General features: G+C 45.0%; 1 protein-coding gene across 1 annotated transcript in view; it reads left to right on the top strand.

Annotated features, from left to right (window-relative positions):
• Nucleotides 1-15,726, top strand: part of hecw1b (HECT, C2 and WW domain containing E3 ubiquitin protein ligase 1b) — a 92,119-nt gene that overhangs the window by 55,862 nt on the left and 20,531 nt on the right. Inside the window, exons 13-20 of the mRNA XM_063219918.1 lie at nt 6,697-6,809; nt 7,236-7,357; nt 7,639-7,824; nt 10,457-10,591; nt 11,260-11,365; nt 11,808-11,904; nt 12,635-12,718; nt 13,244-13,350. Coding sequence (XP_063075988.1) covers nt 6,697-6,809; nt 7,236-7,357; nt 7,639-7,824; nt 10,457-10,591; nt 11,260-11,365; nt 11,808-11,904; nt 12,635-12,718; nt 13,244-13,350 — 950 coding nt within the window. The remainder of the gene's footprint in view (nt 1-6,696; nt 6,810-7,235; nt 7,358-7,638; nt 7,825-10,456; nt 10,592-11,259; nt 11,366-11,807; nt 11,905-12,634; nt 12,719-13,243; nt 13,351-15,726) is intronic.

Below are 15,726 nucleotides of genomic sequence, written 5' to 3'. Positions count from 1 at the left end.
GCATCTACACACCTACATTTACTTAATATAGTACATCTAAACACCTACCTGTGTTCTCTCTCTCTCTCACTCCATGCATTCATCTAGCTGGCCCACCAATGGTATCAGTGACATGCCGTTTGACCACTTGTCTCTCTCTCTCTGTCTATCAGTGTAGTGCATCCATTCAGAGAACATTACATTACATCACATTTTGGCAGACACTATTATCCAAAGCGACTTACAATCAAGGACATAATCATAGCATACAACACTTGCAGATACAAAGTGCACAGGAAATATACAACAAGTGCATATACTAAGTAACATTATGGTTGTTTAAAAAAATTTTTTTTTTTTAAAACGATAACTATGGTAGCTGAAATCACACATTAATTTAAAGTGTTTTCATTGTGCTTTCTGCCCTGCAAGAATTCACCTGATGAAGGTCTAACACAATTTTTTGTGTTTTTGGTACTTTTTTGCCGGTGACCGTGAAGAAATGACACGTAGACCTAATTGAGGGACAGAGAGAGACTGGGTAGGACTGGGAAATGACCTATTCCAGGCTGGATTATGCCCGTTTATGGCATTGTCTTAGCTCAGTGCGCCACACTGCAAAAAATAAAATTCTTGGTAAGCTTTTTTGTCTATTTTCAAGTAGCCACTCTTAATATAAGGCATAATCGCCCAAAAAGCAGAAATATATTTAGCTAGAAAGGTTTGTTTTAAAGACAACCCATCTTGGAAATCTTGTATTGACAAAATATCTTGAAAAAGTCTTACGGTACCCATCCATTTGTCAGTTTGACGCAAGCCGTACCAATGCATTCAATTCATTTTCAATGAAATGCGGCATATCGTCGTTACCGGACTCGCAATGCATGTTGGGATTCCGGCACGGCGAGCGTGGGTCCGGTGGCACGTCAAAAAGTTGAGCTCTCCTGAAAGTTAGGCTAGAGATCCATTATAGCGTTACGTTATCGCAGCTCGACGTACTGGATGTCCCAGTGTCGACGCACTGCTACTACAGCTCGCGTGGCCCGGGAGTTATATACAGGAAGTATATCAATCTACATTTCTAGCCGTTTTTATCCATATAGCAAACCAACTGCCCCTAAATTACAGTTCAAAATGCTCTTACCGAACTCGGCACATGTGTTTTTTTCACACACAGCTTGGCCTCGTGTTGTTATGCTTATGGTCGAAATCGAACATAATCATTTGAAGGCAAATGAGCTTATGATGCCTGGGTTCAAATGATTATGTTCGATTTCGACCATAAGCATAACAACACGAGGCCAAGCTGTGTGTGAAAAAAAACACATGTGCCGAGTTCGGTAAGAGCATTTTGAACTGTAATTTAGGGGCAGTTGGTTTGCTATATGGATAAAAACGGCTAGAAATGTAGATTGATATACTTCCTGTATATAACTCCCGGGCCACGCGAGCTGTAGTAGCAGTGCGTCGACACTGGGACATCCAGTACGTCGAGCTGCGATAACGTAACGCTATAATGGATCTCTAGCCTTATTTCAAGCTTATTTCAAAATAAAACAAGCTTTTTAAGCAAGTAAGATTTGTCAAATGTGAATCACCCTCACCACTACCCCATCCCCAACCCACCGCCCCCCAAGACACTTATAAGTGTTGAGGGGAATGTAAAAGCGGTCGTGACCAGTCGCCCAGTCACTATGAGGAAGCGAGCCCTGGCACAGCGGCCAGGAATCTGACTCCAAACAGTAGTTACGAAACACAGTCGAGTACGAAAAAAGGCCACCATGAACAGGGTTGAGTCTTGTGATTGCATTGCGGTGAAGCTGTGAATCTGTAGCACGTGTCAAACAGCAGAGTAACGGTGTTCACCCTACGGTTAAATGTTTTGGAAATTAAATATTAAAGTAATGGTACACAGGGCAACTTTTTGAATGGTTTTTGAGTCATGATTGACTATTCATCTCCTGATAGAATGGTGGAAAAAAGTGGTCTGTTGCTAATTTAAGTTCTGTTGAAATAGTTTAAACAACAATCATATTGTATCATTGCCCAGACACATAACTCAATAAGTTGCCTTGTATATCGTTACATTTTACCTTTGGCCTTTTCTACTAAAGAAATTATAAATACCCGTAACATGTAGGCGTTGACTCGTGTGTGGAGTTGTTTCAGTGAGGCAAAACTTTCTGCTTTCCACTTTCCACAGCGACGTATGCCAAGTCTGTTTAGACAGGTGGCATTTAATTTAGTATAAAGGGCGATGACGGTTTCATATTCATGTTCAGTCAGCACTGTTACATCAACATGCATTTACAAATGAACACAGCAGAGGATCCTTGCTACAGAGTCATACTGCTTAGTAAGGCAATCTATTCTCAACTAGTGATTCCCAACCAGGGATACGTGCGTGTACCACTAGGGGTATGTGAGCAGACTGCAGACTGCTTAATAACAAATGTATGGAGCACATTGGAACATATCGTATGTATAGCACATGAAGGAGTGGTGTACTCATGGTTTGACAAAAAGTCTTAGGGGGTACGCAAGACAAAAAGGTTGGGATGCGCTGTTCTAGACAGGTGTGCTGCGTGTTTTCTTAGCATGGGGGGCCACCCACCATATATGTAGGGAGATGCGGTGGTGTGGTGGGTTCTGTTGGGGTGAAAGCAGCAGCAGACAAACCTTGTTACAGTCATACAGAGAAGTAATTTATTGTACAGTAGACCAGTAGTTCTCAACCTTCTTTAAACAAACGCCTCCAAATGCCCCCCCTTACCTCATCATAAGCCTGCCAAACGCCCCCACCCAGCATCAAAATGATAATAACACTCCCACCTCCCACCCCCACGCCAGCTGTCTCCTTCCGCCCGAGGGCCGTAGAGTCCTCATTGAGAAACACTATTCTAGACATGTGCTGTGTTTTTTCCTGGCATGGGAGGCCACTTACCATAGATGTACGGACATGTGGTGGTGTGGTGGCTCCTGTAGAGGTGAGAGAGGTCGTCTGGTCATAGACGCTCAATCGTTTTTGTCTATTCAGCAAAGAATGTGGCACACATAAAGGCCCTCTTATGCCCTCTGCTGGAAATAGAGAACAAAAACACTCAACTGATTAAAAAAAAAGTGCTTAGCGTCTTTCCAAGAAGGGTTTTAAAAAAAAAAAATCAAGGCCAGTTGATAGAGCAAGTTGTCAGTGTGTCAGTTTTAATATAGATCATAATTCAGAACAGAGGGGAGGTATCCTCTTTGGGGACACCTTTTGTATATTTTGCGCTACTCATATTTCTGCTTTTCTATGCTAAATGAACTGTAAATACTGTACATGTTGGGGAAAGTGTGTGTGTGTGTGTGTGTGTGTGTGTGTGTGTGTGTGTGTGTGTGTGTGTGTGTGTGTGTGTGTGTGTGTGTGTGTGTGTGTGTGTGTGTGTGTGTGTGTGTCTGTGTGTGTGTGTGTGTGTGTGTGTGTGTGTGTGTGCGCGTCTGTGTGTGTGTGTGTGTGTGTGCGCGCGTCTGTGTGTGTGTGTGTGTGTGTGTGTCTGTTTCTGCATGTGTTTTGAAAGGATGTTTGTGCCATTATGATGGTATGATATAGTGCATTTTTCTTCTTGGAGCAGGTGTCACTCTTAATTATTTAATCTCTGAGGGTGCTGGCCCAAATTTCAAATTCAATGTTTCAAGAAGGAGGTCGCACCTTGCATAGTAGTGTTTTCTTCACCACTGAAGAAGGCACACGCCGAAACCCGTCTGTGCAATAAAAAACACTACTATGCAAGGTGCGGCCTCCTTCTTGAAACATGATATAGTGCATTACAGTGGTACAGTGAATCAGTTTTAATCTTACAGTGTGAGATTTATAGTATTCCAATAGATATCAGTAAGTAAGACTATTATATACGCAAGCTATACATGTACATGTTTGTCAGTGAGTGCATGGATAAAATGAGCAGTAAAAACGAGCAGTAAAGATCCATCAGCGTAGTGGTCCACTCTCCCTGCAGTTCATCCAAACGCAGGGCAGGGCAAGGATGAAGACCCAGGCCGGGCATTTTAGCCAAGTGTTGTTAATTTAGCATGATGGACAAGATTGTGCGTTATCTTCCCTCTGAAGTGAACTAGTAACCACTACCTGCACCTTGAAACCTCGGGTGTGCGTTGGTATCCTCCTTCAAAAAAAGTGGAACGTTTGTAAAACTCCCTCCCGAAGCCTCATACAGTATCGACAGTGCAGAGCTATTGGTCTTTACCTTAAAGGGACACTGTGCAGGAAATGGTCAAAAAAGGTACTGCAACTATGCTGCTCATTGAAACTGGGAAACTGAACAAATATTTTCTAGTATGGTCCAAGTAGAGTCATTTTTGCAGCTACAAATGGCTGTTTTTGGAAATTCAAAATGGCGGACCATGGAGAAGATCCCCCTGTATAAAAAGTGCAATTTTTCCAGTCATAATGAATACTTAGAATTTGATGATGGTGGTAAATATTCATGAAAAAGGTAACATTAGTGTATGGACAGCATGAATTCTGGAAATAAACAACTAAAAATCTCACACAGTGTCCCTTTAAACTCAGTGGTATCATGCTGTGCCTCCCATGCTCGAACTGGAGCGTAGACTAGGAGGTGGCGGGTTCGAGCCCTGAGTGACTGTGCAGTGACACCTCAGTTACATCGGTCCACCAGACATTGAGAGAGACAACGAAGCCTTTGACAAAATTTTAGTCGTCTAATATGAGGTTTTATAGGGGGCGCTGTGGCGCAGCGGGCTTAAGGGCTTCGCATACTTTACGTGCGAAATTTGGCGCGAGGACCATTAAAATGTGGCAGAACATTCATAGTCAAAAGCGCCATTTACAGGCTTTTGCTTGCATTTTCGGAAGTGTGCCCTCTGCTGTTCATGAGAGAAACGGCAGAACCTGTCGCAACTCGCAGCGGGAGTTCTAGAGATGTATAAAAATAGAAAGCCAAACGCTGCTGTAGCGCTACTGAACATCTGACTTATGACTTACCACCAATGAAACATAGATTTTTGTTGTAGCCTACATTGCCAGATCATTCCAAGACCATGTGAGAGCATTGTTCTGGCTGCAGAATTTTTAAATAGATCGCCAAACACAACGTGCTTCAGAACAAAGTAAACAATTGTTTCACTGAACAACATTTAAGGGAGAAGATAAAATAACTCTCTAAGACATTTTATTATCCTCAAAATGATGCAGGGTCCATTCTGTAGTACAGTAGCTGTAGCCATATCTCTTCGCAACTCCTGCTTTGTCTGCCTACATGCATGGCCGCTGGTGAGGCACGCCAATTTACAAAAAATGTGGGGTGCACGACCTCGCGGCGCGGCAGCTTGCGGAGGGGCGTGTGACGTCATTTTGAGCGCACGCCATCGTCGCCAGGGAGGTATGAATGAGGTTAGCGCCAGTAACGTTAACTATGAATCCGCCTTAAGCCTCCCACATTTGGGCTTGCATGCCAAAGGGTTGCACCCAGGGTTCAGATCCTACCTCCGTCATTTCCCATCCCTACCCCATCTCTCTCTCCACAGTCGCTCTTCATTGTCCTATCTTATCTGAAATAAAAGCAAAGAAGCCCACAAAAATATCTTTTTAAAAAAAGAGCTTTTATGACCCTAACAGCCAAAATGCTTTATTAACCCTTTAAGACGCGGCTTTATAAATGTGTTGTTACCAGTATGGTAATGACCAAGTTGTCGTGCATTACTAAAGGGCCTGTGTTGTGTCGTAGTATTGTAGTGCTATGGTAGTTACATTTCAATGACTATTACAGCGCGCCACTGGAGGTACGGCGCGAATTAAGGGGCTATTATCCGACTGCCTTGAAGCGGCATGAGGACTGGTACCAGACAAAAAACAATCCTCAACAGTCCACCGGGAAAATGCCCTGTATGCCTGATGGCCAATCCAGCCCAATGTCCCAATGGGGAGTCCAGTGCGGAGATCAATGCATGCCTTTCATGTCTTCCTGATCGCTCATAGCCAACTAAATAATGCAAAGACTCATACGCTCCCAGGCTGAGCGCCTGTCCAGAAATATTCACCACCTAGTGTACTGTGTAGATCAGGAGTGGTTCCCAAACTTTTTCAGCGGGGACCCCCTGTTGGGCTGATATATTTTCACGACCACCCACCTACCATATTCTTAGCCTAGCAATGGATTTCTAGCAATATCCTAATATAGCTAACATTGCTAGAAATCCACAGGACAGCAAACACAACTATTCACCTTACAAGTCCCTTTTGTGTGTGTGTGTGTGTGTGTGTGAGTGTGTGTGTGTGTGTGTGTGTGTGTGTGTGTGTGTGTGTGTGTGTGTGTGTGTGTGTGTGTGTGTGTGTGTGTGTGTGTGTGTGTGTGTGTGTGTGTGTGTGTGTGTGTGTGTGTGTGTCCAGTACCTCCGCGACCCACCTAGAGGTCCCGACCCCCAATTTGGTAACCACCTAGGCAATGTACTGCAGTGCAGTACAGGTTCTCGAGTAAGGTTGGTCTGCATACTGATGGAAAGATGCAAAGACTGACACAAGGTGCCCTTTTTATTGGGAGCAATACCATGGTTTCATGTGATGTCATAGGGCTAGTTTCACAGCACACTTAGCCAGATGATGGCCAACCTGAGCAAAATCACTGATTTTCACTGACTCTTTACCACAGTGAGTGAGTAAACATTATATACGTATCTCTCATTGTTCCGTTTTGTTGGCAGGTATCAAACGATCCAGAGAACCATGGCAACGGAGAGGCGAGAGGAGGAGGGGACGAGCTCCGGAAGCGAGAGGGCCGGCTCCAGTGAGACGGACTCGCCTCCAATGGCCCACGGTAAACACAACACACTCTGGCCTGCACACTCCTCCGTCTCTCTCTGTCTCTCTTCTTCTGCCTGTCTGTCTGTCTGTCTGTCTGTCTATTTTTCTGTATGTTTGTCTGTCTTTCTCTCTATATATTTGTCTCTTCCACACACATGTTTTGCCTGTTATTCCCTTCCTCTCTCCTTCTACCTGACTGTCTCTCCCTCCTTATTTGTCTGTCTGTCTGTCTGTCTGTCTGTCTGTCTGTCTGTCTGTCTGTCTGTCTGTCTGTCTGTCTGCTTGTCTGTCTAAATGCTGATACATATCATGCATTTTTGCTGTTTCTCCCAAATATTTAAGAAAAATAACTAATGAAATGTGTGTGTGTGTGTGTGTGTGTGTGTGTGTGTGTGTGTGTGTGTGTGTGTGTGTGTGTGTGTGTGTCTGTGTGCTCCAGACTTGAGGAGGGACACCCCCTGTTCCCCTGGCCATTGCCAGAAGATCACTCAGCTACTCCAGAGTCCAGCCGTCAAGTTCATCACACATCCCGAGTTCTTCACCGTCCTCCATGCCAACTACGTAAGTCACCGCACTCACCTCCAAGGCAAGGTCGTAGTGGTTTTCGGAGTCCGCACAATTAAAATCCTTTTTGTTACTTTTTTATTATTTCATTCATGGCTGTTATTCTACGTATATTACTTGTCTCCACCCTGCATAGTTGCCATATAACATAATGTGGAATCTCTCTCCCTTTCACCCTCCCTCCCTCTCTCCCTCTCTGTCTCTTTCCCTGTCTGTCTATCGCTCTCTCTGTATCTCTCCTTCTCTCTCCCTGCCTCTCGCTGTCTCCCTCTCAACAGGGTGCTTACCGCATGTTCACCAACAGCTCCTGCCTCAAACACATGATCCTGAAGATCCGACGAGACGCGCGTAACTTCGAGCGCTACCAGCACAACCGCGACCTCGTCACCTTCCTCAACAAGTTTGCCGACGCCCAGCTCGAGCTTCCCCGCGGCTGGGAGATAAAGACGGACCCACAGGGAAAGGTATACAGCACTTCTCACTCACTCACTGGCCAATAGGGACCCACAGGCAAAGGTACAGCACTAATCGCTCACTAGCCAAGGACCTTAGTAGGGTCTGTTCCCATAGAGCTTGAAAGTCCCGCCCCTTAGTTCCGCGTTTCACGGGGGCCTAAGCTGACCATCTAACAACATGGTAGAGAGTAAATATCTTCTGATCTCGGTCACGATATGCCCTGGGCTACAAATATGCTGTTTAAGAGGCTAGGTAAAGATTATTCATGAAGGAGTATCAATATTTTGTTTCCTAGGCCGTCGGCATGAAAAATGTGAAGAAACACAGCTTTCTAAAAAGTTTGGGGGTTCGTACGAAAAATTAAGCAAAAATATCAGAAACAACATATATGGAGCTCGTGGCACAACTCGAAGGGGATTGAAATATCATTTTAATACCGCCATTGGATTACATGCTACGATTTTCGGCTAAAAACGCCGTTGAGGTCCCATGAAATCGGGGGAAGTGACGTCACTTTCAAGCTCTATTATGCTTCTCTTCTGGTGCATTATGTTCGGCCACCTCAGGGAATACTGTGGAGGGTCTTCACTGAGGATGGACTTCATTTGGACCCATGGGAAAAGGGAAATACTGTAGTTAGTATTCACTGAGGATGAACTTAATTCAGACCCACAGTGAAAGGTACAGCACTTTAGCAACAGACATTAGTCTGTTGTAGCCCCTTAATGCGCGCCGTACCTTATGTGGCACGCAGTAATAGTCATTGAAATGTAACTACCATAGCACTACAATACTATGACACAACACAGGCCCTTTAGTAATGTACCACGACTTGGTCATTAGCATACTGGTAACAACGAATGTATAAAGCCGCGTCTTAAGGGGTTAATTTCCTATATTAAAGGGGACATTGGGAGTCTTGTGATAAGGTTAAGGGGGCATTGGAGGTCAGGGGGTGACAAATGTGCCTTCAGTACATCTTTAATCTGAAGTGAAACGTTTCCAAACCCATGCATTCAGATGCCAGTTGTTTCATGTAGACATAAGAGATAAACATTATATATCCTGACTGACACAATGAAACCCTGTTTAAGAGTGCTGACCCATGACTGAACTGTCTAACCCATCGTCACACTGTATAGACAAATAGACCAATAAAGTAACTGACTCAGTCTGACTGCTATATTTTATTCACCGTGACAACGTTGCTGTGTCTCAAATGGCACACTTGTGCACTTTGGGCACTATGTTTCAGTGCGTAACCAATAGGCAGAACGCACTGAAACAGTGCCTGGCATGCTCAAGTGCGCCATCTGAGACACAGCCACTGTCTCTAAAGCCTGGCTCAACTATACGACTATCGCGCCGATTCTCGGCTGAAAACCCCCCTTACGACAATCGCTGGAACGTTACCCCCCAGAACCATCGCAAGCGATTGTCGGGAAAGATTTCCTCGTCGTGAGCGACGTTTTAAGATAGAACTTTGGCAGCTCAAAGAGTCGCCGATCGCAAATCGTAGAAATCAAACAGTGTTTGATATTTGCGACTGGAAATAGAACGTCGGGCATTGTCTCGGTGGCTGCGAGCAGCGACAAAATTGACAGTTGCGATTCTCTTCTAGTGTGCGGTGCACCCCGACGCCAAAATCGGACACACAATCGCTAGTCGTGTAGTTTGAGCCTGGCTTAACTCCCAATCTCACCCTCAGGCAACGGATGTACAGTACTGTTTCGTAAAATACTCTACTGGTCAATATCTGCCTTTTGCCCTCTATGTTATCCTGTGGATCGCCTGTCTCAAGTGAGAGCAGGTTGGCACATTGAAAGGGAAGCTAAGGTCAAGCACAAGGAATTAAAAAAAAAATTAAAAATCTGACAGCCGAGTAGAGCAGACATTTCAGGGTTCTGCTTTCATCAGTGCTCTCTGTGCTCACCTCAGTTTGTCTTTTCCCCTGTATTTGCTTAAATGGTGAATTGCGAGTTACGAGTTACGAACTGTTCTCTCTGCCTGTACATTACGTATGGGCAGAAGCGTATAAAGTACACGTACAAGTGCTGTCATGATATTACGTACTACTAGAATTGTAATTACAGCCATAACACTACGTCACTGTATACATCTCTGTGGATGTGTATGCATGCTGTACTGTACATCAGGGCTTGACATTAATTTTTTCGCTTGCTGGCCATTGTGGCTAGTGGTTTTCCCAAATCACTAGCCATTCAGCTATTCTACTAGCCACAAATTTTATATTGTTTTTTTATTTGTTTATCATGACGCTTTCTAACTTCAGAAGATGAGGTGCTTAAGCAAGAAGATGAGTGCACTTCTTCTACATGGAAATAAATCATACAAATAGAAATTGAGTAACTGAGCTGTTTTAATCTTCTACAAACAACTGATACACAATTGATATAGTGTGATAAAGTGCAGTATATTGCAGGCTATTCTGATATGACATGCCATAGAATAAGCTACCTGCCAAATTGGCTAGTGACACTGAAATTGTTACCAGCCACAGCCAAGTTTTACCAGCATTTGGCCGGTTGGCAGGTGCCAGTGTCAAGCCCTGCTGTACATGTAATGCTTTTTTGTTGTTGCTGTTGTTGTAATGCTCTGTCGTTGCTGTTGCGTTTGCAGTCGTTCTTTGTGGACCACAACAGCAGAGCCACGACCTTCATCGACCCCCGGATCCCCCTGCAGAACGGCCGCCTCCCCAACCATCTCACACACAGACAACACCTACAGAGGCTACGCAGCTACAGCGCAGGAGAGGTGTGTGTGTGTGTGTGTGTGTGTGTGTGTGTGTGTGTGTGTGTGTGTGTGTGTGTGTGTGTGTGTGTGTGTGTGTGTGTGTGTAAGAGAGAGAGAGACAGAGAGCATGTATGTGTGGAACCTGTGTGTTGGTGTGTTTGCCCTTGTGTGCATGTACAATGTACATGTCTATACACAGTTTCTGTATACCAGTATACAGTTAGTGTACACCCATGCACTTTTACCCAGAGACAGCTAAAGGAAAAGCACTGGCAGCATGGCTGGGGGGTCCCAGGGGAGATATGCATGATGCGATGCACGTGACCTTTTGACCATGCAGTAACACTGTGGCATTCAGAGGAGCGAGGCTGGTACTGCAGGCATTTCACGAGGTTCCATAGTCAGGCAACATGCGTAATAGACATTTTTCTGGATGTATTTGAAATGTGCATGTGCTCACAGACAATGGGATGGGTATGAGAGAGAGAGACTTGTGGAATAGATTGTATGGAATATGTGCCAGATTGACAGTAGAATGAGTAAATCACTCCGCGATGAAAGACCAGGGCCCTTTTATCCACAGACATTACATCAAACTCATCTCTCTCTCTCTCTATCTCTCTCTTTCACTCATCTCTCTCTCTCTCTCTCTCTCTCTCTCTCTCTCTCTCTCTCTCTCTCTTTCCTAGGCATCTGATGTGTCTCGTACGCGTGGTGTATCTCTCCTCTCTCGGCCGGGTAATAGCCTTGTGGCCAGCATACGCAACCAAAGCCAGCAAGAGCCCGTACCGCTAGGTGAGTGTGTGACTGTACACACTTCAAGACTTCGCAACACAGGATCTTCTTGTTTTGTCCGTGGAAAGCACTATACAAATGACTATTACTACCAGGGCCCTACCGTTACTTTTTTCACAGTCTTACTAGCCAAACTAATGGGTTAAAGTGGCTAGTAAGTTGGTCTTTTCTACCAGCTAAAGTAAAATTTTACCAGCATTTCACTGTCTGACAGGTGTTAATTTAGAGCCCTGATTACTAATACTATGAATATTACTAAGTAGCACTGTAGAAATGAATATTGCTAATGCAAAGTACAACTACGTATAAATATTACTATTTAAATACTACTATTAGTTACTTTGTTCTGTACATGTATATCTGAAGCATGGTAAATTTCATGACCTCACCTGGAGGTGCTGTCACCTGACCATGCGTTATGTTTGTCTCCCCCCCTCATTAGCGTATAACGACAAGATTGTGGCGTTCCTACGGCAACCCAACATCTTTGAGGTGCTTCAGGAGCGGCAGCCAAGTCTGGCGCGGAATCATTCCCTTAAGTACGCACAAGCTTGTTTGTTGATTGTTTAAATCAATTACAGCCCCACTTCCTGATACAAGCAGACACATACAAAAGCACACACACACACACACACGCACACGCACACGCACACGCACACACACACACACACGCACACACTCTCTCTCTCTCTCTCTCTCTCTCTCTCTCTCTCTCTCTCTCTCTCTCTCTCTCTCTCTCTCTCTCTCTCTCTCTCTCTCTCTCTCTCTCGGACACACACACACACACACACACACACACACACACACACACACACACACACACACACACACACACACACACACACACACACAATCAGTTGCATAAGTGCATCAGAACAACTCCACATTAGTGTTGTAACGGCATATTTAATTGCCTTAATGCTTTTCAATTTGTCTATCGCAGTGCCTGAGGAGAAGTATGGATTAAAAGGGAACTGACTGGCAAGCAGTGTGTGTGTGTGTGTATGTGTATGTGTATTTGCATGTGTGTGTGTGTGTGTGTGTGTGTGTGTGTGTGTGTGTGTGTGTGTGTGTGTGTGTGTGTGTGTGTGTGTGTGTGTGTGTGTGTGCGTGTCTGCGGGTGTGTGTGTGTGTTTTCGGATGCATGTGTGCTTGCGTGTGTGTGCTTGCGAGTATGTATGCACACTATACCTGTACGTGTGTGTGTTTGCGTGTTGCTTGCATGCATTTGCTTGTGTGCTCATGCAAACCTGTGTGTGTATTTTGTAGGGAGAAGGTCCACCACATCCGCACGGAGGGGACCCAGAGGCTGGACAAGCTCTGCTGCGATGCGGACCTGGTCATGCTGCTAAGGTTAGCGCCGCACTGATGCCTCACAGACATGATGAATTGGTCCCCAACAAACGTAATTTAATACAAACTCAGCTTTATAACTAGCCTCGTATGACCCACCCATAGTACTTCTCTTTGTTCATATTCATCGTCTGGAGGGTCTTTGACCTGACCGGATTAGATGGGCGGGAGGATAAGCACTCAGTTCTCGTTTGAACGATTGAATAGCTCTCACCCAAACGTTTGCTTATTCGTTCGCCGGCTGCCTGCTAGCCGACTAAACCCTCCCCAGAAAAGACTCTTCAGACCATGAATATGAATGAAGAGGAGTATTATGAACGTGTCACCAGGCTACTTTGTAGCTGTAGCTAGTTAAACTGGTGCCTGAAGAAGACCCTGATGAGTTTAAATGTTGTACGTATGTCTCGAATAAACCCCACAATCGGAGCTGCGGTGTGTGAACTTGTCTCCACTCTCTACATTTCTAAGACTAACTTTCTGTCCTGATGTCCTTGTTCCGTGTGCCTGTTTGCTGGTGGGCCACAGTCTGTTTGAGGAGGAGATCATGTCTTACGTCCCCTTGACGACGTTCCATCCTGGCTTCAGCTTCTCCCCGCGATGCTCCCCCGGCTCATCCCCACAGAACTCACCAGGTGAGGGAAGGGAAGGCTGACTGACTACAGTTTCACTTGTCTCTACTCTGTACTGTACATGCTTCCGGGTTTGTCTGTCTCTCTGTCTGTCTGTCTGTCTGTCTGCCTGCTTGACTGTCTGTCTGTCTGTCTGTCTGTCTGTCTGTCTGTCTGTCTGTCTGTCTGTCTGTCTGCTGTCTGCCTGTCTGACTGTCTGTCTGTCTGTCTGTCTGTCTGATCGTCTGTCTGCCTGTCTGATCGTCTGTCTGCCTGCTTGACTGTCTGTCTGTCTGCCTATTCGTCTGTCTGCCTGCTTGACTGTCTCTCTGTCTGTCTGATCGTCTGTCTGCCTGCTTGACTGTCTGTCTGTCTGTCTGTCTATCTATCTGTCTGACTGTCTGACTGTCTGTCTGTCTGTCTAATTGATTGTCAATTCAGATGTTGAACTGATTCACATTTCTTTTGACATGCAATTACTACAATTTATTGAAGATTGTAAATGAGTGGACAGTAGATTTACATGTTTTACATGTGGACAGCAAGCTGTAGTAGCTGTTGTTTGTCCCGGTATTGGCAATTATTTTGCAGTAGTAGTAGTAGTAGTGTAGTAGTACACCTCACACCTCACGCACACACACTCTCACTTCCACAAAGCATTATAAAAACACCTCATTGCGACAGTGTTGCATTGCTGTGCATGTGACTGACTTGACTCCCTGTGGTTGCGTGCCTGGCTGGGCCTGGCCGGGTCGGGCGGCGCCCAAAGGCATCCAGGACTGTCTGCCCCTACCCCTGCCTCTGCTGCCCGTCTGCTGCCTGGCCAGTGACAGCTCTCCAGGTCTGCCTCTTCTTCAACACAGGGGTCAAAAGGAAAAGTAGAAGTAAAATTATGGTGTAAGCTTACTTGTGTTTCTTGAAGCAGTTAGCAACTATGGTTTTGAGAAATGCACCCAAAAGTTGTGTAAAGTAGAGGTAGAGTACTCTTATAGATGTAATAACAACACTAGTAATATGTTATACGTTGAAACCATATAATATTTTACCACTAGTGTTGTAATTAAATTTGTAAGAGTACTTCTACCTCCACTTTACACACATCTGGGTGTAAGTACTAGCCTGATAAACCAGACTAAATGTCCAGCGGGTGGCGCTGGTTCACCAGGCTATGTAAGTACTACACTGTCAAGCACATGATATTACATAGCTGTTACATCAGTTAGTCCGCTGTACCCAATGAGGTAGACTATTGTTACTGAAAAATACCAAAAATCTAAAAAAGAAATCTGCCACACATTTGATGCAACCAGCACAGAATCAGCTCCAGATCAACTAAAGTAATTGTAGATCAGTTGCTCAGTTAGGCTAGCTGTGCTGAGGAAAGTGGTAGGGTTTGTTTTTTTACTTCTACTTTTACTTTTCACATCTCTATTCTTTATCAACGCTGTGCTCCACTCCACTCCGTTCTGGCAACCTGACCAGATCCTAACCCCCATTTCTGGTGAACATTCCTTATCCGATTCAACACAGTCTCATCTCATCTCGTCAATTCCTGACTACCGTTGACCAGACTGAAATTTTTGACGTTGAGGGCATACCTGCCACGTCGCATGTTGACTATGTGGCCTAAACCTACACCTTTCCCTAACCTTAACCGTCAGTGAAGTTATGCTGCCACAAGAGGGTGCCTTTGAGGCGCACATCACATTTTGACTTCAAGGGCATAGGCTACCTAAGAAGTTAAAAATTACAGTCTGGTCAAAGATTGTCAGAAATTGACAAATTGGGATGATAAAGTACACCGTAGTCCGATTCAAAGAACAAATCCACCTCCCGATGTCTAGGGCGCATTCCTAATCCGATTTACCCACCCACCGATCCAATCCATCGACCCAATCTACCCCCTGTCTCTGGTGAATAATTCTGAATTCTATTCCCTAATACAATCCACTGTCCTTCTCTGGTGAAGAGTTTCTGTCCGACTCACCAACCCAACTCACCGTCTGCCTTTGGGGAAACATTCCAGCCAAGCCCTCCATCTTGGATCTTCTCCAAAGACTACATCGGTGTCTTAACAGTTTCCCTGATCTCGATATAATATGATGACAACATCCCCTCAAGATCTCAAGAGCAGGGGCGGTTGTAGGAAGTCTGAGGCCCTGGGCAAAGAATAACTTTGAGGAAGGGCTGGACTGAGCCAAAATACCAAAATACCGGGCCAAAAACACCAACAGTCCACCGAGCAAATTCCCTGTATGACCCTTTGACGAATCCAGCCATGCTTTGAGGCCCCCATCAAATTATTTCACAATAATCGATGAAATGCAGGAAAACAGGAATACCGCAATGAAACGACGAGGCTCCTGATTGGATGAGGCCCTGGGTGGGCAATTGCCCGAC

Source organism: Engraulis encrasicolus, chromosome 16 (genome assembly GCF_034702125.1).
Source record: "Engraulis encrasicolus isolate BLACKSEA-1 chromosome 16, IST_EnEncr_1.0, whole genome shotgun sequence".
In the NCBI taxonomy this organism is placed as follows: Eukaryota; Metazoa; Chordata; class Actinopteri; order Clupeiformes; family Engraulidae; genus Engraulis; species Engraulis encrasicolus.
This window is presented reverse-complemented; position numbering and strand designations above follow the sequence as displayed.